The sequence below is a fragment of the Erythrolamprus reginae genome, chromosome 12 (assembly GCF_031021105.1).
Source record: "Erythrolamprus reginae isolate rEryReg1 chromosome 12, rEryReg1.hap1, whole genome shotgun sequence".
NCBI lineage: Eukaryota > Metazoa > Chordata > Lepidosauria > Squamata > Dipsadidae > Erythrolamprus > Erythrolamprus reginae.
The window spans coordinates 20,967,026-20,993,555 of NC_091961.1; the positions used below are offsets into that span (position 1 = coordinate 20,967,026).

General features: G+C 34.8%; 1 protein-coding gene across 1 annotated transcript; it reads right to left on the reverse strand.

Annotated features, from left to right (window-relative positions):
- On the reverse strand, positions 1–25,641 carry LOC139174679 (carboxypeptidase inhibitor SmCI-like). The gene is made up of 7 exons (XM_070765191.1): positions 25,572–25,641; positions 22,696–22,881; positions 11,583–11,633; positions 9,990–10,166; positions 4,702–4,725; positions 2,836–3,027; positions 1–308 (listed from the first exon to the last, which is right to left on the reverse strand). Exons 1-7 carry the CDS (start codon positions 25,639–25,641, stop codon positions 166–168), a joined length of 843 nt encoding a protein of 280 aa, XP_070621292.1. The 3' UTR covers positions 1–165.
- Between the last annotated feature and the right edge of the window lie 889 nt (positions 25,642–26,530).

Consider the following 26,530-nt stretch of genomic DNA (forward strand, 5'->3'; position numbering starts at 1 on the left):
ATTAAGGCTGACAGGAAGGCAACGGCAGCACAATCAATTAACAGCTCTTAAAACACAGTCAAACCTCAGCCGCGTCTGACAGCTCTTTTATAGTTGGCTGTCAGACGTGGCAACCAATAGGGAGCCTGGAATCTCCCGCTCTGCAGCAGCTCCCATCTTAGCCAATCAGGAACTTTGACGTTGTTCTCCAGCATCCTGAGGGGATATAGCGGGGGCGGGATTGCCTTCTACCTCTGCCGAAGCACCACGAATGGGAATTGGCCATCTCCCAAGCTTTGCCACTGTCAAACTTAATTCTGGATGTTGTGCTGCAATAGACAGAAAGCACAGTTTTTGTCTGAAGAGGAAGTGGAGCAGGAAGAAGAAAGAGGGAAGGTGGCCAAATGAGAAGCTTCCTGGGTTTATTTATTTATTTTATTTATTCATTTGTCTACTACACAAATACATAGGAAGGAAAATAGACATGTGGTAATATATATGAGGGTGAAAATTAACTTAGAGGAGAGGATATATGAAAGGAAGAGAATATATATGATAAGTGAGAGAAAGGAAAGACAATTGGACAGGGGACGAAAGGCACACCAGTGCACTTATGTACGCCCCTTACTGGCCTCTTAGGAACCTGGAGAGGTCAATCGTGGAGAGTCTAAGGGAGAAGTGTTGGGGGTTAGGGGTTGACACAATTGAGTCCGGTAATGAGTTCCATGCTTCGATAACTCGATTGTTGAAATCATATTTTTTACAGTCAAGTTTGGAGCGGTTCATATTAAGTTTGAATCTGTTGCGTGCTCTTGTGTTATTGCGGTTGAAGCTGAAGTAGTCGTTGACCGGTAGGATGTTGCGGCATATGATCTTGTGGGCAATACTCAAATCGTGTTTTAGGCGCCGTAGTTCTAGGCTTTCTAGGCCCAGGATTGTTAGTCTATTTTCGTAGGATATTCTGTTTCGAGTGGAGGAGTGAAGGGCTCTTCTGGTGAAATATCATGGTTGGTCTGGGTTAGGCTGAAGTGAAGCAGGCTGGCTGCTTACAGTTTCCAAGATAGCCACATGGACTGGATTTGACCTCATCGTGGGCTGGATTCAGCCCACAGGCCTTGAGTTTGACATTCCTTTCCTAGAGCATGCTAAGAAGAGAGAAAATTGAGATGGTGTGCAAGAAGAAAGCTTCTCCAGAACCCATGGAAGAAAGTATGGCAATGGAACACAATTTAGAAGTGCAGCAAAACATGGACCAGGATTATTTTTTCAGAAAGTTCTTACCCTCCAAATTCTTACATTTGTGTGAAGGGAAGGTTAAGTGCCTTTTGTTGGGCAACAGGATTCTATTAGAGTACAGGTAGTCCTTGACTTACAAAAGTTCATTTAGTGACCATTCAAAGTTACAACAGCACTGAAAAAAATGAGTGAGGACTGTTTTTCATACTTCCCACCGATGCAGCATCCCCACGGTCACATGATCACAATTCAGATAGTTGGCAGCTGGTTCATATTGATGACAGTTGCAATGTGCTACCATCATGTGATCAGCTTTTGCAACCTTCTGACAAGGAAAGGCAATGGGGAAGCCAGATTCACTTAACAACCATGTTACTGTTGTGGTTAGCTCTGGCCCTGCTCCTGCCCCAAGGACTGTGGATGTGGGGGAGACATCCACATGCTGCAGGCCTGTTTTGCCCCCGGTGGAATCTGCTGATGAAGGCTCCTCTGACCAAGAAGACATGAATGACAGGGAGGAGGAGAGTGTGGCAGACAGCTCAGAAGGAGATCAATTATCTAGCTCCTCCTTGGATTCAGAACAAGAGTTAATGATACAGCCACGTATGCGGAGAGCGATGCATAGGCAACAACAACTGAGAGATTATTATCAAAGAAAATGAGGCCACCTGTGGTTGGGTGGGGCTGTGGTAATTAGTGAGGCTGCTATAAAGAGCAGCCTGTGGGTTTGGCCATTGTGGAGGATTATCTGATCGTTGTGTTTCGTGACTGCTTTACTGACTTTGACTTTTTGTGTGCTGATTTTTCCCCACTTTGAAACTAAACCAGAGCAAAGTGTGTCACTTTGTGGAAGAAGAAGGACTGTCAATTGCCTCACAGCTGCAAGCTAAGTATCACAGAACTGATAAGGGACTTGTACAAATTACCAGTTTGTTTGGAGACGAGTGCTCTTGGCTATACCAAAAGAGGCTTGGTTTAAGTGAATTTTCATTATAAAGAACATTGTTTTGAATTTTCAAACGTGTGTGTGTCTGAAATTTGTACCTGTGAATTTTTGGGAGGATTCTACCAGAGAGCCCAACAGAACAGTTACTAACTTACGAAGTGGACTTAACAACTCTGGCAACAAAGGGGGTAAAATGAGGCAAAACTCATTTTACAAATCTTTCAATTAGCAACGCAAATATATGGCTCAATTGTGGACAAAACACAAGGACTACCAATAATCATACAAGGATGGTGATCAAAGGACACGAAATCTGTTTTTTTTTCTTCTGCAAACTGAGAAAACAGTAGGAAACTATTGGGTAATTAGCCTTGAAAAAAGGATTCTCGTTAGAACAAGGGTCCCCAAACTTGGCAACTTTAAGACTTGTGGATTTCAACTCCCAGTATTCTCTGGCTGATACAAGTCTTAAAATTGCCAAGTTTGAAGACCTATGCTCTAACAAGCCTTCAAAAGTCTGTTGAATTCTGGGAGTTGAAGTCCACAAGTCTTAAAGTTGCTAAGTTTGAAGACCTCTGCATTAGAAGCAGCGCAACAATTACTTATCCAAGTGGCCTAGTGCTGAGGCTAGTTGGAACTCTGCAGGGAATTCTTCAAAAGCTCTTTGGGCTTACCCTGGAACCATGCTTTGGGATTACACTCCTGAAGGCATTTCTCCTGAGTCAAAAAGTTATTTCTGTTGCCATTGCAGCCACCAAACGTGAATGGTATACAGGTCTTGTCATCGTTATTGTAGTAAAAGCGAGGAAAGCTTTGGCTGCATGGGCCAACATCTAATGTTTGTTCACACGTCTGTAGCATAGATTCTGGAAGATTCAGAAAGGTGAAAACAAGAGAGGGGTTTATTTGAAAGTGTGCATTTGTGTAAAATCTTGAATGTTTTCTTCCATGTACAACAAGGAAAACTGCAGATGCAATTCTTAACTATATTGACCCAGCAATAAAAATAAAAGATATTTAATATCTACATGAAACCGCTGGGGGAGATCATCCAAGGGCATGGGGTGAGGTATCATCAGTGATGATACCCAGCTGTACATCTCCACCCCATGTCCAGTCAATGAAGCAGTAGAAGTGATGTGCCGGTGCCTGGAGGCTGTTGGGTGTCAACAGACTCAAACTCAACCAAGATGAGATGGAGTGGCTGTGGGTTTTGCCTCCCAAGGACAACTCCATCTGTCCTTCCATCACCCTGGGGGAAGGGGAAGTATTGACCCCCTCAGAGAGGGTCCACAACTTGGGCGTCCTCCTCGATCCACAGCTCACATAAGAGAAACATCTTTCAGCTGTGGCGAGGGGGACATCTGCCCAGGTTCGCCTGGTGCACCAGTTACGGCCCTATCTGGATCAGGAGTCACTGCTCACAGTCACTCATGCCCTCATCACCTCGAGGCTCGACTGCTGTAATACTCTTTACATGGGGCTACCTTTGAAGAATGTTCGGAAACTTCAGATCATGCAGAATGCAGCTGCGAGAGCAATCATGGGCTTCTCTAAATATGCCCATGTCCAACACTCCGCAGTCTGCATTGGTTGTCGATCAGTTTCCAGTCACAATTCAAAGTGTTGGTCATCACCTATAAAGCCCTTCATGGCATCAGGCCAGAATATCTCCGGGACCGCCTTCTGACGCACGAATCCCAGTGACCGGTTAGGTCCCACAGAGTTGGCCTTCTCCGGGTCCTGTCGACTAAACAATGTTGTCTGGCGGGACCCAGGGGAAGGGCCTTTTCTGTGGTGGCTCCGACCCTCTGGAATCAACTCCCCCCAGAGATTAGGATTGCCCCCACCCTCCTTGCCTTTCGGAAACTCCTTAAAACCCACCTCTGCCGTCATGCATGGGGGAATTAAAACTGTAATTTAGATTGCTAAATATTAGACTTGTTATTATGTATTGTTTACCATTGTTGTGAGCCACCCCGAGTCTACAGAAAGGGGCGGCATATAAATCCAATAAATCTAATCTAATCTAACTATCCATAAATCTGTTCCCTACATTTCCTAGTTTTCTATCTCATACTCAAGGTGCTTATTTTAGTGTTTCTGAGCAGATACTATTGCTGCATAGTTGAGGACAAATCCAAATTTCTTGGTGCCAAAGTGAAATGTACCAAGAAGTGGAACAAATACATAGAAAAATTACAACCAAGCGATAGAAGGTCCAAAGCCATCATATATCCTAAACAGTGGTGGGTTGCTACCACTTCAGATCAGTTTGTGTGAACCAGTGACGGAAATTTCACCATGGTCGCTGAACCAGTAGTGAAGGCTGGCTTGCCATGCCCCCAGAACTGATTCCCCAGTCACCGCTGCTTGAAAGTGGCTGGCAAATAACCCCCTGCACATGCGCAAAGGCTTCTGTGCATGCGCAGGGGGTCAGTACCTGGATGTGCCACACACACTTCCAAACCGGTAGGGAAAGTAAGAGTAACCCATCCCCGAATGTAGAGGTCAAATGAGGTCAACTATGGAACTCTTACCTGGAGAGTACAGTACCATGGCTCCTATAGTAAGGACAAGAAAAAGTATGTTATTTAAGGACACTTTCAGGTCTTTTCTTACCATCTTCCCAATTTTATTTTATTTTTTGTGTTCAGCTTAACCACATAGAAACATAGAAGATAGATGGCAGAAAAAGACCTCATGATCCATTTGGTCTGCCCATATACTATTTCCTGTATTTTTATCTTAGGATGGATATATGTTTATCCCAGGCATGTTTAAATTCAGTTACTGTGCATTTACCAACCACGTCTGCTGGAAGTTTGTTCCAAGGATCTACTACTCTTTCAGTAAAATAATATTTTCTCATGTTGCTTTTGATCTTTCCCCCAGCTAACTTCAGATTGTGTCCCCTTGTTCTTGTGTTCACTTTCCTATTAAAAACACTTTCCCCCTGAACCTTATTTAACCCTTTGACATCCTTTGAGTCTGCGGAGAGGGGCGGTATACAAATCCAATAAATAATAATAATAATATTTAAATGTTTTGATCATGTCCCCCCCTTTTCCTTCTGTCCCCCAGACTATACAGATTGAGTTCATTAAGTCTTTCCTGATACATTTCATGCTTAAGACCTTCCACCATTCTTGTAACCCGTCTTTGGACCCGTTCAATTTTGTCAATATCTTTTTGTAGGTGAGGTCTCCAGAACTGAACACAGTATTCCAAATGTGGTCTCACCAGCGCTCTATATAGCGGGATCACAATCTCCCTCTTCCTGCTTGTTATACCTCTAGCTATGCAGCCAAGCATCCTACTTGCTTTTCCTACCGCCCGACCACACTGCTCACCCATTTTGAGACTGTCAGAAATCACTACCCCTAAATCCTTCTCTTCTGAAGCTTTTGCTAACACAGAACTGCCAATACAATACTCAGATTGAGGATTCCTTTTCCCCGAGTGCATTATTTTACATTTGGAAACATTAAACTGCAGTTTCCATTGCTTTGACCATTTATCTAGTAAAGCTAAATCATTTACCATATTACCACATCTTTTCTGACTGTTTTAAGACATTGGGATGATAGTAAGTATGAAGATGTTTGCATTTTACAAATCTGAAGAGGTTGAACAGAACTGGCAGTCACTCAGCATTTACATCTCCCACACCTGAACAGTTCTTACTACCGCTACCTTCATTTAGCCCCTGAACTGCATAATAAAACATATCCTTTGCCACAATGACCTGCATCAAATGCTTTTTAAATTTTGCCTTAAACCAGTGTTTTTCAACCAGTGTGCCGTGGCACACTAGTGTGCCGCGAGACATGGTCAGGTGTGCCGCGAAGCTCAGAGAGAAAGAAAGCAAGAGAGAAAGAAAGCAAGGGAGAGAGAGAAAGAAAGCAAGAGAGAGAGAAAACAAGAGAAAGAAAGAGAGAGAGAAAGAGAGAGAGAGCAAGAGAGAAAAGAAAGAGAGAGAGAGAAAGAGGGAGAGGAGAGAGAAAGACATAGAGGGAGGGAGGGAGGGAGAGAGAAAGAGAGCAAAAAAGAGAGGAAGGAAGGAAGAGAAAGGAAGAGGGATGGAGAGAGAGAGAAAGAGGAAGGAAGGGAGAGAAAGAGGGAGGCAGAAAGAAATAGAGTGAAGGGGAGGAAGAGAGAGAGAGATAATTTTTTTGTCCAAACTTTTTTAGCGCCCTGCCCCCCCCCCAATGTGCCCCAGGGTTTCGTAAATGTAAAAAATGTGCCGCAGCTCAAAAAAGGTTGAAAATCACTGCCTTAAACCACTCTCTGCTCAGATCCTGTATGCATGTGGATCATTTTATCATCACAAGAAGATCTCCAGGGCTTCTTTCCTGTCAAAGAATAGAAGACCCTTTAAAGCAGGGGTGTCAAACTTTCATTGTAACAGCGGCATCACAGGATGTATTGGGGCTTTGTTCCCTTTTGGTAAATGGGGTGTCAGCATGGCAGTGTATGACACATCTGGGCCACTGGCCATGGATTTGACAGTCCTCATTTGAAGGCAAGATGGTTGTTGCTACTGTCGCTAATTCTGCAACAGCTTGAAACAGAATGCCCTTGTTGGTAGTACAGCACCAGTGACGTAATTCGAAAGTGATGACAATGAGAAGCACCTGTGCACACCTGTTGAGTCATATGCCCCATCTCATCTCACTATTGGAACTACACCACTGCTTGGAAGCAACTCGGATGTCTTCAGCAGCAAGTGATAGTTAGAAGTCAAATTTCTGGGAAGACCAAGGGGTTTCTTTTTTTCTCTCTTTCCTGTACTCCATGTGGCCAACATGCCATTGGTACTACTCACAGCATTCCATGCCCCATCTGAATTCTGACGATAAAGGACAGGAATTGATTTTCAATAATGCTTCTGGGGCCATATGAATTTTGCAGAAGTTCTTACAAAATAAAATGGAATGTGGCTGAAGTGTGTGTGTGTGTGTGTGTGTGTGTGTGTGTGCATGAGAGAGAGACACGGATGGACGGACAGACAGACAGACAGAAACACATACAGAGAGAGAGAGAGAGACTAAGAGGATAGAAAATATTGTAGAATGCTAGAAAAATAAGCTTCTCTCTCTGTCTTTGAGGAGGCGAGCGATTTGTGTGTGTGTTAGAGAGAGAGAGACAGAGATATCGAGAATGAGAGGATGAGAGAGAGAGAGACAGAAAGAAAGACAGACAGAAACACACAGAGAGACCAAGAGGGTAGAAAATATTGTAGGAAGCTATAAAAGTAAACTTCTCTTTTCCATTGGTCTCGCTGATGGATTATCTCTGGCGGGCCAGTATAGGGTGGGCGGAAAAGTATAGTGTCTGAGCGGCAGTCCCTTCAGGACTGGGCGGCACAGAAATAATAAATAAACAAACAAACAAACAAACAAATAAATAAAAAACCCACCCTGTTTTGCCTCAGAGAATTTCAAAATAAAATACTGTACTGTGTGTCTATAACAGTGAGCTCATAATAGGGCAACTCTATCAATATCAAAATGCCACTTAAATAGTTGAGCTAGTTTCAAACTAGATTTTGATTTTCTTTCTCTCTTCCTTACTCCCATTCTTTTTCTTTCCCTTTTCCTTCCTCTCTTTTTTCTATCTTTTTCTCTCTCTTCCTCTCTTCCTCTCTCTCTCCTTCCCTCTCACTCTTTCCCTCTCGGCTTCTGGGCAGGTTTGGAAAACTGAGTTGATGATGATGATTTTTAAGTGAGCGATTGCTCACTGCTCAGCTTAGAGGGAACAATGGTATAGGGGATTTTCCTCTATCCTGGTGCTACTTGACCTGTCAGCAGCTTTTGATACAATCGACCATGGTATCCTTCTGTGCCAACTGGAGGGGCTGGGAGTGGGAGGCACCATTCTATGGTGGTTCTCCTCCTATCTCTCCAGTCGGTCACAGATGGTGTTGGTGGATCATCTCCTAGGCCCCTTCTCTGTGAGGTGCCTCAGGTGTTGGTTCTCTCCTCCCTGCTCTTTAATATCTACATGAAACCACTCATGGAGTGAGTTTCCATTCCATGCCAGTTCAGTGAAGCAGTGGAAGTGATGTGCAAGTGCCTGGAGGCTGTAAGGGTCTGGATGGGCATTAACAGGCTCAAACTCAACCCTGACAAGACAGAGTGGCTGTGGGTTCTGCCTCCCAAAGACAATCCCACCTGTCTGTCCATCACTCTGGGGGGGATATTGACCCCCTCAGAGAGGGGCCACAACTTGGAGTCCTTCTAGTTCCCCAGCTGAGGTTAGAACAACATATGTTGGCTGTGGCTAGGGGGATTTTTTGCACAGGTTCGCCTGGTGCACCAGTTGCAGGCCTTTTTGGACAGGGAGTAAGAGGTAAGAGTTCCATCTTCTATCTTCTCACAGTCACTCATGTCCAATTGGTCTCTGAACGCAATTCAAGGTGATGGTTATTACCCATAAAGCTCTACATGGCATTGGACCAGATTATTTACGGGGCCATCTTCTGCCTGATATATCCCAATGACAAGTTCGGTCACACTTTCAGCCTTTTCCGTGGGTCGTTGGCCAAACAATGCCGCCTGGCGGGTCCACAGGGGAAAGCCTTCTCTGTTGCAGCTCTGGCCCTCTGGAACTAACTCCCCCCAGAGATCTGCACTGCCCCCACTCTCCTTGTCTTTCAAAAGGTGTTAAAAACACAACTATGTCGGCAGGCCTGGGGACCATGAACGACAGTTTCACTCCGGCCATTAATATGAATGAGGGATGATTGATTGCTCATGGTGATTAATTAGGAAGAAAATTTAAAAATTAGAGGTAGTAGACCCAGGCAAGAAAAATAGGAGGAAGGAGGCAGCATTAGAACAATGGTAGATTTACCGGGAAGAATATATGATGATATTTTGAATAACCTAATCCTACATAGCTTCTGCTCCGGTAATCCCACACTACTAACTAGAGCATACAAAACTTTTGACAGACCAATCCTTGAATACAGCTCAGCTGTCTGGAACCCACACCACATTTCGGACAAAAACTCTCTAGAAAATGTCCAGAGATACTTTACTCCTCCACTCGCAACAAAATACCCTACGCAACTAGATTTATAATCCAAGGTTTAGAAAGCTTAGAACTATGTTGCCTTAAACACAACCTAAGCATAGCCCATAAAATCATCTTCTACAATGTCCTTCCTGTCAATGACTACTTCAGCTTCACCCACAACAACACATGAGCACGCAATAGATACAAACTTAAAGTAAACCACTCTAAACTCAATTGCAGAAAATACCACTTTAGTAACCAAGTAGTTGATGCATGGAACGCACTACCAGACTCTGTATACATAGAATCACTTCACCCCCAAACCTTTACCCTTAGACTATCCACTGTTGACCTCTCCCAATTTCTAAGAGGTCAGTAAGGGGCGTCCATAAGGGCACCAGAGTGCTTTCTGTATCCTGCCCTAATGTTTCTCTTTTACTAATATCATGTATATAAATATTATTATATCTTGGTATACCACCAATAAGTACTTGACAAAACAACTAAAAAAAATAAAAATGAAATAGAAATAGAAATTAATGTATTTCTTGATAATATTGTATATGTATGGATGTTTGTGTAAATTTGGTAAAAAAATAAAAAAAGAATAAAAAATATTGAAACAGTGTGATCGTGTCATCTCAAGTCATCTCCCTTTTCATCAACTCCTGCAATTGTTCTTCATATACTGTACTTCCATCTCCAGCCTCCTAATCATCTTAGTTGCTCTTCTCTGCACTCTTTCTACAGTCTCAGTATCTTTTTTTATGTCATGACAACCAATTAATTAATTAATTCAACATACCAAACTCATCACAGGCCTTGTTGCATTGGCTGAAGGTCTCAAAATTGTTTTCATTTGCTCCGCAACCACTGTAAGTAAACAATCGGCATCTCTTGTTGTGGGCATCATAATAATAGCGAGGAATCTTATCCTTGCACTTTCCTTTCCTGGGACTTAATTTGCATCTCCTAGGTGTTTCTAAAAGAAAAACAGAGATGTAGGAAACTAAAGCTCTTTTTGAAATGCAGAAATAAAAATATCAAGCAACAATATCTGCCAAGCCCCGCTCCTTGAGAAAGACTTGATAACTGGATAAAAGGTCATAACATAATAATAATAATAATAATAATAATAATAATAATAATAATCATCATCATCATCATCATCATCATCATCATCATCGCAAAATGCAAGAAGTGAAGAATGGTTAACAGCTGGTCAAACATTCTTTATTATTATTATTATTATTTATTATATTTGTATGCCGCCCCTCTCCGCAGACTCGGGGCAACAATAAAACAATGTACAACAAATCTAATAATTAAAAAAAACATTAAAAACCCCTTATTAAAAGCAAACATTCACGCAAACATACCGTTCATAAACCGGGGGAGATGTCTCAATTCCCCCATGCCAGACAGCAGAGGTGGGTTTTAAGGAGTTTACGAAAGGCAAGGAGGGTGGGGGCAGTTCTAATCTCCGGGGGGAGCTGGTTCCAGAAGGTCAGGGCCGCCACAGAGAAGGCTCTTCCCCTGGGTCCTGCCAAACGACATTGTTTAGTCGACGGGACCCGGAGAAGGCCAACTCTGTGGGACCTAACCAGTCGCTGGGATTCGTGCAGCAGAAGGTGGTCCCGGAGATATTCTGGTCCGATGCTATGAAGGGCTTTATAGGTCATAACCAACACTTTGAATTGTGACTGGAAACTCATCGGCAACCAATGCAGACTGCGGAGTGTTGGTGTAACATGGGCATGTATAGGGATGTTGAAATATTAAATTAAAAAGTTAAACTTATTAGAAAGATCAAGCTATGTAGTGACGTTTTACATTAGAATGTATTTCGCAGATTTGATCTAATTTACACGTTTTTCCTTTTTGTATAAAAAAGACTTCTACTTTTGAGCGGAGCAACTGTAGCTCCTCTTTATGTTATTTGTTTTGTTTTTTATTGTTTGTTTGTATTGTTTTGTTTACATAAAATAATAAAAATATCATTTTTTTTAAAAAGGGAAAAGTATCTTGCATATTCTATGCCATGGAAGATCTCAGCTGCTCTTCAGATATAAACAACATGCAACCTGTTTCATACCAGCAGGAGATATAAAAAGAGAAAGGAGGTTATCAGAAAAGAAAGTGGTGATGTCAGAAAGAAAAAGAATAGCTGTCCCATCCAGTATCCCCAAGTGTCATTCACTGTTTGGGCTCAATTCAAACATTGCAGCACCCCAACACACTAAGAAAAGTCACCTATCCCTTCCATATGTATCCTTTATATCCCGGTGGAAATGTCATTGTAGTAATGAGGTTATGTTATTTCCTTAAAGGCAGCCACACCAACACTTAACTATGAATCCCCTGGAGTTTGTTGTGGAGACAACAATGGAATACTTACCTCTCCTCCACTTTATATCTCCCAGCATATTTTCCCAGCCAGAAAATAAGCCTGCAAATAAAAATAGAGACAGAAATTTTAGTAGATAACAATGTGGTAAGAGGGATCTAGAGAGCTTAGAGTTGCTGCCCAGTCACAAGAGGCATTGACATTCCCCATGACGTTTTATCTGATCGTTCCCAGGAGAAGGCAAGCAATGAGTTGAGATTCTTGTAACACAGACAATAGACAATAAAGTTACCGACTTTAACTACTCTTGAATGGCTCTGGTTTCTTGTGTCTGACAACAGTGTTCTTTTTGCCGATGGTGTGAAACTTTTCAACATCACTGACAACTCACTCACTCTCCAAAAGGACCTGGACTTTGACTCAGACTGGTCTAACACCTGGCAACTTCAAATATCAACCAACAAAAGCTCTACCCTCCACACTGGCAAAAAGAATCCAAACCGCGTATACGAAGTGAATAAACAATCTCTCACGGCCAACCCACACTCAGTAAAAGACCTTGGAATACTAATATCAAATGACCTAAGTGCTAAAGCCCACTGCAACAATATCGCCAAAAAAGCTTCTAGAGTTGTTAACCTGATCCTACGTAGCTTCTGCTCAGGCAATCTCACACTACTCACAGGAGCCCACAAAACTTTTGCCAGACCCATCCTGGACTACTGCTCATCTGTCTAGAACCCATACCACATCTCAGACATCAACACCCTTGAAAATGTCCAAAGATATTTCACCAGAAGAGCCCTTCACTCCTCCACTCGAAACAGAATATCCTACGAAAATAGACTAACAATCCTGGGCCTAGAAAGCCTAAAACTGCAGCGCCTAAAACACGACTTGAGTATTGCCCACAAGATCATATGCTGCAACGTCCTACCGGTCAATGACTACTTCAGCTTCAACAGCAACAACACAAGAGCACGCAACAGATTCAAACTTAATACGAACCGCTCCAAACTTGACTGTAAAAAATATGATTTCAACAATCGAGTTATCGAAGCGTGGAACTCAATCGTCTCAACCCCTAACCCCCAACATTTCTCCCTTAGACTCTCCATAATTGACCTCTCCAGGTTCCTAAGGGGCCAGTAAGGGGCGTACATAAGTGCACTGGTGTGCCTTTCGTCTCCTGTCCAATTGTCTTCCTTTCTCTCACTTTTCATATATATTTTCTTCCTTTCATATATCCTCTCCTATAAGTTCACTTTTACCCTTATATATATTACTACATGTCTATTTTTCTTCCTATGTATTTGTGTATTGGACAAATGAATAAATAAATAAAATATAAAGTGAGCTTAAAATGCCATCTTTTATTGATTTGATCATTTAGACCACAGGTGTCAAACTCAAGGTCCATGAGCTGGAACCGCCTGCAGAGTGCTTAGATCTGGTCCATGGGGCCACCCTGGTAACATTGAAGGACCGGCCTGTGGTGCCTCTGGGGGAAGGATATGGCAAAATCTCCATTTTTTCCCCACTCCTGGGGGAAGGATATTGCAAAATCTCCATTCCCATCCCACTATGGGGCCAGACAGAGGTGGCATTTGCCTGCTGGATTTCACCCTTGCTTGATCTGTCCCTCAATGAGATTGAATTTGATACTCCTGATTTAGATAGCAGAGAGGTTAAGGATGTGATGAGAAAAGTAAGAGACCCAAAATAAATAAATAAATAAAAAATGTTATTTGTATTTGTATTTATTAGATTTGTATGCCGCCCTCTCCGTAGACTTGGGGCGGCTCACAACAGTGATAAAAAACGGTACATAGAGACAAATCTAATAATTAAAATCTAAAATAGCAATTATACATATAAAAAATCTAAAAAACCCCAGTAAATAAAAACATACATACAGTCATGTTGTGCACAGAAACTACATAGGCAAGGGGAAGATGTCTCAGTTCCCCCAAGCTTGATGACAAAGATGGGTTTTGAGGAGTTTACGAAAGGCAAGGAGGGTGGGGGCAATCCTAATCTCCGGGGGGAGCTGATTCCAGAGGGTCGGGGCCACCACAGAGAAGGCTCTCCCCCTGGGTCCCGCCAGACGACATTGCTTAGTCAACGGGACCCAGAAAAGACCAACTCTGTGGGACCTAACCGGTCGCTGGGATTTGTGTGGCAGAAGGCGGTCTCGGAGATATTCTGGTCCGGTGCCATGAAGAGCTTTATAGGTCATAACCAACACTTTGAATTGTGACCGGAAACTGATCGGCAACCAATGTAATGTACTTGAAGATACACAAAATGAGTATGATGGAAAATGAAAATGAAGAGGAAGCAAAGAAAACAAAAATGACTAAACAAAATTTTTTTGAACAATCAAATGCATAGATGGTTATCCTATAAAATGAAAAAAGGAAAAAGAGAAAAAATGGATTAAGCAATTGGATGATGCTGATGGGAATCTAAAACATAGAAATGAAGGGGGGAAAGAAAGCAAGGACATCTATATAAACAAGAGAAAATAATTGAGAAGGATGCAAAACAATATTTGGATGAAATGGAATTACCGGAAATATCAGGAAAATACAAAAATGTATTAGATAAGAAAATAATAATGATGGAATTAATTTAGGAAATAAAAAGACAGAAAAACACCAGGATCAGATATAAAGCACCATAAAAGCACCGGGACCAGATGGGATATCAGCAGAAGTACATAAAATATTTGAAGAGACATTAGGAATTGTTATGCTAGAATTATATAATGAACTGCTATTAGAAGCTAGGATACTAGAATAATTAAATTAAATTAAATTAAATTAAATTAAATTAAATTAAATTAAATTAAATTAAATTAAATTAAATTAAATTAAATTAAATTAAATTAAATTAAATTAAATTAAATTAAATTAAATTAAATTAAATTAAATTAAATTAAATTAAATTAAATTAAATTAAATTAAATTAAATTAAATTAAATTAAATTAAATTAAATGAAATGAAATGAAATGAAATGAAATGAAATGAAATGAAATGAAATGAAATGAAATGAAATGAAATGAAATGAAATGAAATGAAATGAAATGAAATGAAATGAAATGAAATGAAATGAAATGAAATGAAATGAAATTAAATTAAATTAAATTAAATTAAATTAAATTAAATTATTAAATGAAATGAAATGAAATGAAATGAAATGAAATGAAATGAAATGAAATGAAATTAAATTAAATTAAATTAAATTAAATTAAATTAAATTAAATTAAATTAAATTAAATTAAATTAAATTAAATTAAATTAAATTAAATTAAATTAAATTAAATTAAATTAAATTAAATTAAATTAAATTAAATTAAATTAAATTAAATTAAATTAAATTAAATTAAATTAAATTAAATTAAATTAAATTAAATTAAATTAAATTAAATTAAATTAAATTAAATTAAATTAAATTAAATTAAATTAAATTAAATTAAATTAAATTAAATTAAATTAAATTAAATTAAATTAAATTAAATTAAATTAAATTAAATTAAATTAAATTAAATTAAATTAAATTAAATTAAATTAAATTAAATTAAATTAAATTAAATTAAATTAAATTAAATTAAATTAAATTAAATTAAATTAAATTAAATTAAATTAAATTAAATTATGAAATGAAATGAAATGAAATGAAATGAAATGAAATGAAATGAAATGAAATGAAATGAAATGAAATGAAATGAAATGAAATGAAATGAAATGAAATGAAATGAAATGAAATGAAATGAAATGAAATGAAATGAAATGAAATTAAATTAAATTAAATTAAATTAAATTAAATTAAATTAAATTAAATTAAATTAAATTAAATTAAATTAAATTAAATTAAATTAAATTAAATTAAATTAAATTAAATTAAATTAAATTAAATTAAATTAAATTAAATTAAATTAAATTAAATTAAATTAAATTAAATTAAATTAAATTAAATTAAATTAAATTAAATTAAATTAAATTAAATTAAATTAAATTAAATTAAATTAAATTAAATTAAATTAAATTAAATTAAATTAAATTAAATTAAATTAAATTAAATTAAATTAAATTAAATTAAATTAAATTTTAAATTAAATTAAATTTTAAATTAAATTAAATTTTAAATTAAATTTTAAATTAAATTAAATTAAATTAAATTAAATTTTACATTAAATTAAATTTTAAATTAAATTAAATTAAATTTTAAATTAAATTAAATTTTAAATTAAATTAAATTTTAAATTAAATTAAATTTTAAATTAAATTAAATTTTAAATTAAATTAAATTTTAAATTAAATTAAATTTTAAATTAAATTAAATTAAATTAAATTAAATTAAATTAAATTAAATTAAATTAAATTAAATTAAATTAAATTAAATTAAATTAAATTAAATTAAATTAAATTAAATTAAATTAAATTAAATTAAATTAAATTAAATTAAATTAAATTAAATTAAATTAAATTAAATTAAATTAAATTAAATTAAATTAAATTAAATTAAATTAAATTAAATTAAATTAAATTAAATTAAATTAAATTAAATTAAATTAAATTAAATTAAATTAAATTAAATTAAATTAAATTAAATTAAATTAAATTAAATTAAATTAAATTAAATAAGTAAATTAAATTAAATTAAATTAAATTAAATTAAATTAAATTAAATTAAATTAAATTAAATTAAAGTAAATTAAATTAAATTAAATTAAATTAAATTAAATTAAATTAAATTAAATTAAATTAAATTAAATTAAAGTAAATTAAATTAAATTAAATTAAATTAAATTAAATTAAAGTAAATTAAATTAAATTAAATTAAATTAAATTAAATTAAATTAAATTAAATTAAATAATTAAATTAAATTAAATTAAATTAAATTAAATTAAATTAAATTAAATTAAATTAAATTAAATTAAATTAAATTAAATTAAATTAAATTAAATTAAATTAAATTAAATTAAATTAAATTAAATTAAATTAAATTAAATTAAATTAAATTAAATTAAATTAAATTAAATTAAATTAAATTAAATTAAATTAAATTAAATTAAATTAAATTAAATTAAATTAAATTAAATTAAATTAAATTAAATTAAATTAAATTAAATTAAATTAAATTATTAAATGAAATGAAATGAAATGAAATGAAATGAAATGAAATGAAATGAAATGAAATGAAATGAAATGAAATGAAATGAAATGAAATGAAATGAAATGAAATGAAATTAAATGAAATGAAATGAAATGAAATTAAATTAAATTAAATTAAATTAAATTAAATTAAATTAAATTAAATTAAATTAAATTAAATTAAATTAAATTAAATTAAATTAAATTAAATTAAATTAAATTAAATTAAATTAAATTAAATTAAATTAAATTAAATTAAATTAAATTAAATTAAATTAAATTAAATTAAATTAAATTAAATTAAATTAAATTAAATTAAATTAAATTAAATTAAATTAAATTAAATTAAATTAAATTAAATTAAATTAAATTAAATTAAATTAAATTAAATTAAATTAAATTAAATTAAATTAAATTAAATTAAATTAAATTAAATTAAATTTTAAATTAAATTAAATTAAATTTTAAATTAAATTAAATTTTAAATTAAATTAAATTAAATTTTAAATTAAATTAAATTTTAAATTAAATTAAATTTTAAATTAAATTAAATTTTAAATTAAATTAAATTTTAAATTAAATTAAATTTTAAATTAAATTAAATTTTAAATTAAATTAAATTAAATTAAATTAAATTAAATTAAATTAAATTAAATTAAATTAAATTAAATTAAATTAAATTAAATTAAATTAAATTAAATTAAATTAAATTAAATTAAATTAAATTAAATTAAATTAAATTAAATTAAATTAAATTAAATTAAATTAAATTAAATTAAATTAAATTAAATTAAATTAAATTAAATTAAATTAAATTAAATTAAATTAAATTAAATTAAATTAAATTAAATTAAATTAAATTAAATTAAATTAAATTAAATTAAATTAAATTAAATTAAATTAAATTAAATTAAATTAAATTAAATTAAATTAAATTAAATTAAATTAGTAAATTAAATTAAATTAAATTAAATTAAATTAAAGTAAATTAAATTAAATTAAATTAAATTAAATTAAATTAAATTAAATTAAATTAAATTAAATTAAATTAAATTAAATTAAATTAAATTAAATTAAATTAAATTAAATTAAATTAAATTAAATTAAAGTAAATTAAATTAAATTAAATTAAATTAAATTAAATTAAATTAAATTAAATTAAAGTAAATTAAATTAAATTAAATTAAATTAAATTAAATTAAATTAAATTAAATTAAATTAAATAATTAAATTAAATTAAATTAAATTAAATTAAATTAAATTAAATTAAATTAAATTAAATTAAATTAAATTAAATTAAATTAAATTAAATTAAATTAAATTAAATTAAATTAAATTAAATTAAATTAAATTAAATTAAATTAAATTAAATTAAATTAAATTAAATTAAATTAAATTAAATTAAATTAAATTAAATTAAATTAAATTAAATTAAATTAAATTAAATTAAATTAAATTAAATTAAATTAAATTAAATTAAATTAAATTAAATTAAATTAAATTAAATTAAATTAAATTAAATTAAATTAAATTAAATTAAATTAAATTAAATTAAATTAAATTAAATTAAATTAAATTAAATTAAATTAAATTAAATTAAATTAAATTAAATTAAATTAAATTAAATTAAATTAAATTAAATTAAATTAAATTAAATTAAATTAAATTAAATTAAATTAAATTAAATTAAATTAAATTAAATTAAATTAAATTAAATTAAATTAAATTAAATTAAATTAAATTAAATTAAATTAAATTAAATTAATTAAATTAAATTAAATTAAATTAAATTAAATTAAATTAAATTAAATTAAATTAAATTAAATTAAATTAAATTAAATTAAATTAAATTAAATTAAATTAAATTAAATTAAATTAAATTAAATTAAATTAAATTAAATTAAATTAAATTAAATTAAATTAAATTAAATTAAATTTTAAATAAAATTTTAAATTAAATTAAATTTTAAATAAAATTTTAAATTAAATTAAATTAAATTAAATTAAATTTTAAATTAAATTAAATTTAATTAAATTAAATTTTACATTAAATTAAATTAAATTTTAAATTAAATTAAATTTTAAATTAAATTAAATTAAATTTTAAATTAAATTAAATTTTAAATTAAATTAAATTTTAAATTAAATTAAATTTTAAATTAAATTAAATTTTAAATTAAATTAAATTTTAAATTAAATTAAATTTTAAATTAAATTAAATTTTAAATTAAATTAAATTTTAAATTAAATTAAATTTTAAATTAAATTAAATTTTAAATTAAATTAAATTTTAAATTAAATAGCAGACCTAGACTAATAAAGCAAATTTAAAAATATGGAGAGATGGCAGGACTAAAAATTAATAAAGACAAAACAAAACTTTTACTGAAAAATATGATGGGGAAAAAAGGAATTAGTTGGGAAATTAAATATGCAAATAACAAAAAAGCGAAATACTTTGAGCAAGGAATTTTGGTCATACTATACAATTGGCAACAGCTTGGATTAATACAACTGGATAAATGGCAACAGCTATGGGGAAAAAATTATAAATTGACAATGGCAACAGCATATAAAGGAAATTTGTATAAAATGTTTTATAGATGGCACATATCACCGCAAAGGATACCTAAAATGTTTAAAGATAAACCTATGAAATGTTGGAAATGTCAGCAATTTTTTTTATTATATGTGGTGGATATGTGCTGAAGCCAAAGTTTATTGGAACTCAATTCAAATGTGGATAGAAAAAATATTGTAACAGCGCATAGAATTGAAACCAGAGATATTTTTGTTGGGTATATTACCAGAGAAGTTTAATAAAGAAAATACATATTTAATTATTCATATAATCACAGTAGCAAGAATTGTGTTTGTGCAAAAAATGGAAAGCCGCAAAAGACCCCTCTAAAAGTGAAGTAATTAAAAAAAATACTGGATTGTGCAGAAATGAACAGATTGACAATGAAAATCAAAGATAAACAAGACTGAAAACTATAAAGCTGTGGGGGGGGGATTTGTGATTGGCTAGAAAATGAATATGTATAGAAGACAAGTAACTTTGATTAAATTGGAAGAAAATAGGAAATTGAAGGTTGTAGATCCAGGTGACAAAATTAGGCAGTTGAGGATGCAGCATTAAGATAGTAATTAATATACCTAGGAAAATACAAGAAAAAAATACATAAATATGGATACTAGTGGGGGGATGAGTTTAAGAGAAGAAGTAATAATTAAATGAGGTTAGGGATGTGGGTTATCTTCCTGTTAACTATATGAAGGATTGTTTCAGAAAAAAACTATCCTGCAACCTGCAGCTCCTCCACTGCAAAAATATATGGACAACTCATCTAGATCAAGGGAAATCTACAGATGCAATTTATATTGACTTCTGCAAAGCCTTTGATTCAGTGGTCCATGACAAACTACTCCTAAAACTCAAATCCTATGGCATCCCAGGATCCCTCCATAGCTGGATTACAGCATTCCTGTCAAACAGACAACAAGTGGTCAAAATAGGAAGCACCATATCCACCCCCATCCCAGTTAAAAGCGGTGTTCCCCAAGGTAATATACTGGGACCAACACTCTTCATTCTCTACATCAATGACCTTTGCGATTACATCACAAGCAACTGTGTCCTCTTCGCCGACGATGTAAAACTCTTCAACACCACTGATAACACAACTACCCTCCAAAAAGACCTTGACACTGTTTCTGAGTGGTCTAACACATGGTAACTCCAAATCTCAACTAGCAAATGCTCTGTCCTACACATTGGGAAGAAGAATCTGAACTCCAAATACGAACTAAATAATCAAATTATCACAGATAATCCCCACTCGGTTAAAGACCTTGGTATACTAATAACAAAAGATTTAAGTGCCAAAGCCCACTGCAACAATATAGCCAAGAAGGCTTCAAGAGTTGTAAACCTAATCCTACGCAGCTTCTGCTCTGGCAATCTCTCACTACTTACCAGAGCTTACAAAACTTTTGCCAAACCCATCCTCGAATACAGCTCATCTGTTTGGAACCCATATCGCATCTCAGACATTAACACCCTTGAAAATGTCCAAAGATACTTCACCAGAAGAGCCCTTCACTCCTCCACTCGAAATAGAATACCCTACGAGACTAGACTTTCAATCCTGGGCCTAGAAAGTTTAGAACCAAGATGCCTTAAACAAGATCCAAGTATTGCCCCCAAGATCATATGCTGCAACGTCCTGCCTGTCGGCGACTACTTCAGCTTCAACCACAACAACACAAGAGCACACAACAGATTTAAACTTAATATTAACCGCTCCAAACAGTAACTGAGTTGTCGAAGCGTGGAACTCACGCTATAGTGTCATCCCCAAACCCCCAACGCTTTACCCTTAGATTATCTACAGTTGACCTATCCAGATTCCTAAGAGGTCAGTAAGGGGCGAGTACAAGTGCACTAGAGTGCCTTCCGTCCCCTATCCTATTGCTCTCCTATATCTCCTATACCTTTCTTCTATTCCTATATCTCTTCTTATATTCTTTCATTGATATGTTCTATTACTATACCTTCTTTTCTATTACAGTATTTCTTAGATATATTTTTGTTCTGTCTGGGTGCCCCCAGACCTCAACACCAACTGGAAAAAACAGCCAGACACGCTGGTAAAAGCAAAAGTACTTTATAGCTTGAAAAATAAACACAGAGAAAAACCTGTTCTTCCCCACAGGCAGGTTATGAGACTTTACAGCAGAGTCCTGATGTCCAGACAATACAGCAGCCTTCTTGCTGGCACACCCACCACTGTAGAGAATAAGACCCCCCCACCTTTCCCCCCCAAGGTTTCAGTATTCAAAGTCACAAACCAGAATTCCAAGACGTCAAAGAGCACAGCCAGGTCCCAGGACTCCCAAAGATAATACTCCACAAGCCAGGAAGGGTGGGTCTGCCTTTTAGCCTTTCCAGAGAGCACCACACCCAAACCCAGCTGTTGCCTCTTTAGTGCTGAAAGTACCTAGCTAATTGGTCCCTTCTTTGTGTTGCTCTTCTCTGTCGCAGATCGATTATTGCTTGTGCATTTTCCTCTAAGGAATCCAGGCTGCTTGCTGGGGAGAGCTCCCTCTCGGGGGCCTCTGGCTGTTCCCCCTCTTCCTCAGCCTGAGATTCCTCCTCCTCGTCTGCCTGCACCTCCTGTTCCTCATCCTCCCCCTCTGAGCAGGAAACCGACAGAAGATCAGCCGTTCCCTGAGGGGCCTCGGACGGAATCACAACATATTTTACTATGAGTATCTCCTCTATAACCTTCATCATGTATTTTACTATGTGTATATAGATATATACCCACTAAAACCCTCATTGTGTATTGAAGAAAATAAATAAATAAAAATAAAATAAAATATACACTCAGGGAAAGGCTAAGAGGGGAAGAGGAAGTAGAGAAGAAAGGGAAGATGGGAGAAGAGGGGAGTAGGAAGTGGGAGAGAAGGAGAAAGTCGATAAAGGAAAGAGAGGGAGACAGAGGGAGGGGAATCAAATGATACAAAGAAAACAGGCGAGTTATTAAAGTATAAAAGGTGCAAATTAAGATATTGGTTTATGTATTATCAAATAGAAGTGTATAACTATGTGTACTTTGTTAAGAATTAAGGTATATGTATGGATGCATTATGGATAAAAAAGAGTAAAAACTTTATTTAAAAGAGAAAAGCAGGAGACATCAAATTTTTTATCAATTAAAGAAAACAATAGTTATATCACTAAAGGTATGCAATAACTTATTAAATTACTATGTCTGGACCTATCAGCAGTATGAAAAAAATATTAAATTGAAACCCTTATTTATGGGTTAATTAAATTTAACAATACTAAGTCACAACTTTTTACTTTTTATGCCAGTGATTACCAAAAACACAGCCAAGGGGGATTAAAATGACAGAGCATAAATTCAGTACAGGTTTTAAAAATCAGGAATTTAAAAAAAAGAAGTTTAAGATGAGAGACATCAGTGGCCTTACCAAATCTTTTACATGTATAATAACATTCCAGCAGATGTACAAAGTTATTTCTATTGCCACCACAACCTCCATAGATGAAGGTCTTGCACCTATCGCTCTTGTAATCATAGTAAAAATTCTCAAATTCTTCATTGCATTTTCCCTTTTGGGGTGGTAGTTTGCATATTCGATGAAAATCCCTAGTTACTGGGAGAAAAGGAAAAAAAGTTGTGTCCGACATATTAATCGTGTCTTAAGATAAATGAAGATATACATTTTGAGTTACATCTGAAGTGCTTTAAGCTTACTTTTTAAAGAAATGAAAAATAATTATTTAAAACAATGTTTCTGGATTTCCTGCAAAACAGCAGATCTTCACTCACTTCATGAATAAATGGCTGACTTCTAGCACAGCATGCTTCACTGATTCCTGAATGGGAGGAACAGGATGGTTCCTGAACTATAAACTCATTAAATATCTGCATTCACATAACACATGACGCCACAGAAACTAATCAGTACATTATAAATGTGTGACTGACCCATTTGAGTGTGGTTTGCTTCTTGCAATCTGGTGAACTTGGTTTCTATGATACACTTTACTCTAGTTCACCAGACCATATTCATGAACCATGTTATCTGCATTCACACCGTCCCATCAACCTGAGGTGGACTGCTAAGATGGAACGGTGATGTGTGCTCGCCCCCCGTGCAGTTTTTTGCTTTCGTGGAAACAAAAACTGCACTGAAACACAGGCACACCTGCATATCCATGCATGATTTTGCTACCTGCCCAGCTGCAGTAGCAGAATTGCACTGGACTCCACTAGCACTCAAAGCCACGGGGACAAGCACACGTCACTGTTCCACCTCTGCCAACAACTAACCACCTAAGTTGGGTTTGTTCAGAACATTAGGCCACATTGGGATAAACCAGATTGTGGCTGAGTGCAGCTAACTGCACAAGTGACAAATGGCAGGGCCTCTCTCAAATAATAATAATAATAATAATAATAATAATAATAATAATAATAATAATAATAATAATTATTATTATTATTATTATTAGTATTATTATTATTATTATTATTATTATTATTATTATTATTATTTAATTGGATTTGTATGCCGCCCCTCTCTGCAGACTCGGGGCGGCTAACAACAATAATAAACACAATATGTACAATACAATAATAAAAACAACTAAAAACCCCTATTATAAAACCAAACATACACACAAAAATAACATGCATAACTTGTAATGGCCTAGGGGGAAGAGCTATCTCAACTCCCCCATGCCTGGCGGTATAAATGAGTCTTGAGTAGTTTACGAAAGACAGGGAGAGTGGGGGCAGTTCTAATCTCCGGGGGGAGTTGGTTCCAGAGGGCCGGGGCCGCCGCAGAGAAGGCTCTTCCCCTGGGGCCCACCAAACGACATTGTTTAGTCGACGGGACCCGGACAAGGCCAACTCTGTGGGACCTTATTGGTCGCTGGGATTCGTGCGGTAGCAGGCAGTTCTGGAAGTAATCTGGTCCATTGCCATGTATTCTGCAACAACTTTGCTCGGCATAATGACTAGAGATGGTTTAGACCAGGGATTCTCAACCTGTAGTCCACAGACCCCTCGGGGGGAGGGGATGCAAGGATGCAAAGGTTTGAAGAAATGTTACGATTTAAATCTTGAGTTAAGTCTTATTGCTCCAAGGCCACAAAAAAGTATTTGAAGAAGGGTTAGGTCCAGGGGTGGGCAGTAGGCAGGACGGGATGGAACGCAGTTCCACTGGCGGAAATTAAGCTGCGTGTGCAGCTCCAGCTGACCGGTGGCAGTCATTTCCTGCATTACCAGCCTCAGCCTGGCTCTCTTCCCCCCCCCTCCTGTTGCTGCTGCACGTGCTTCACTTTTCTCCTCTTTCCTCCTTCCTGGCCTTGGATGAGCTTCCCTCTCTCCTGCCCGGCTCCCCTCCAGTCTCACGCGGCCACCTCCTGAGGCCAGGAAGGAGGAAAGAGGAAAAAAGCAAGGAGCACGCAGCACCAGGGGAAAAAAGGAGAGTTGAGCCGAGCCGTGGCAAAGCAGTCTGGGCTGCGGTCTTTTTCCCCTTGCGAAGCCCTCACTCCACCCACAGCTGAGATGAAAAGGCATTGTGCAGCAACAATAACCTTGTGACTCTCCCTCAGCTTTCCGGTATTTTTAAATTCCCTTCTTCTCCTCCTCAGAAAGCAGCAGGAAGACCAGCACTGGCAGGAGCTGTGGGGGGTCCTTTTCCTTCCTCATCTTTTCTCAACAGCTGATTGGCACCTGTTCGCCTAGCTACTCAGCCTGAGGTGGGGGTGACCCAGGAAGTAGAGCACGCGAAACATGAAGCAAGTTGCCACCCCAGCGAGCGACACTGGTGAATTAAGTCAAGGACTTAACAGTTCACTTGAACGATGATGATCCTTCAAGCCACTCCTGCCTGGTCACATGGCCAGGAAGCCACTTCTATCAAGTCATATGATCATCAAGCCACACCCACAAAATAAGCCACACTCACAGTGTGGCAGTAAAAATTTTGGCTGCCCATTATTGGTTAGGTCCATGGAGCAAAAGGGTGAGAACCACTGGTTTAGTCTCTTCCCAAGCCACTTAGTTATTTATAAAACTTTCCTTTTTTTCACATGAAGCAGCAATCCACCCATTATGACCTATTCAACAAATCCAAAATAACAGAATTGTGAGAACAGTGTGAAAAAAAATAATACAGTCCTGGAATCTCCCAAAGCAAGAAATGAATTAAATAAACCATACAACAATTGCACAAGATTAGCTGAACCCAAAGCCCTTTGCAAAATTTACAGTCTCTAAAATTATAAAAGTTAGGAAATGGCTGAAAGAAAGCACTTTGCTTATAAACAGTACCTTTCTCCGCAGAGACAGATATGTTAAGTTCAAGGAGAATGATAAGAACGAGGGTGCCCCAATTCTGCATGGCAAGTGCCCCACAAGAGTGCTTGCTTCCAAGTATCTCCTTTATTGTGTCTGAGAAGGGAACCGATTAATTTGCAATACTCAGGGATGCTTTGAACCCGTTCTATTTTGGTTAATGGTATCCTGTTTTTAAACTGCTCTTTAGTTAAGGTTGATTGCATTTTTGCTCAGGACACCATGGAACTATTAAATCAACTTGGTGGCCTTCTTACTACCAGGTCTCCAGCCCACAATTGATGAACATAACATCCTGTTCTTTTGAACAATTATGCTATTCCTCAATAAAATCAAACCCACATTGCCAATGGCATTCGTAACTGGGCCACGGTATTCCTCAATGTCCTCTATGTTGTATATGCAAAAACAATTCTGCATATGTTTGTCTTCTTTAAAGTCAAGATCTTCACCATTCTCCTGTATGAATTTACCTTATTTGTTTGTTTGTTTTATGTATCTATTTGTTAAAACATGTACAAGATCATTGGTATGATATAAACATAAACAAAAGCAAAGTAGGTGTAGGTAATTTGGACAATAGGAGAGTAGGACAGGGACGGTAGGCATGATGGTGCACTTATGCACAGCCCTTACAGACCTCTTAGGCACAGTGCTTAGAAAGCAATACTGCAGGCTCATTCTGCTGACTGCAAGCTGCCAGATGTTTGGCAGTTCGGGTCTCACTGCCTTAAGGTTGACTCAGGCTTTCATTCTTCTGAGGTTAGTAAAATGAGAACCCAGATTATTGGGGGCAACATGCTGATTCTGTACACTGCTTAGAGATGGTTGCAAAGCACTGTGAAGTTATATATATATGATGGTCTTGGTATATTCGGGTTGCTTCTGTTCTTGTTCTAGGGCGAACACAGCGAGACCTGAGCTGCCTTCCTTCT

Bases quoted from the DNA above. Each gene is read 5' to 3' on its own strand.
- LOC139174679 (XM_070765191.1), bottom strand. From the start codon at position 25,641: ATGCAGAATTGGGGCACCCTCGTTCTTATCATTCTCCTTGAACTTAAC. The intron at 11,634-22,695 runs GTAAGGCCACTG...TTTTATTTGCAG, and splicing joins TTATACATGTAAAAGATTTG to GCTTATTTTCTGGCTGGGAA. The intron at 10,167-11,582 runs GTAAGTATTCCA...TTTTTCTTTTAG, and splicing joins AGATATAAAGTGGAGGAGAG to AAACACCTAGGAGATGCAAA.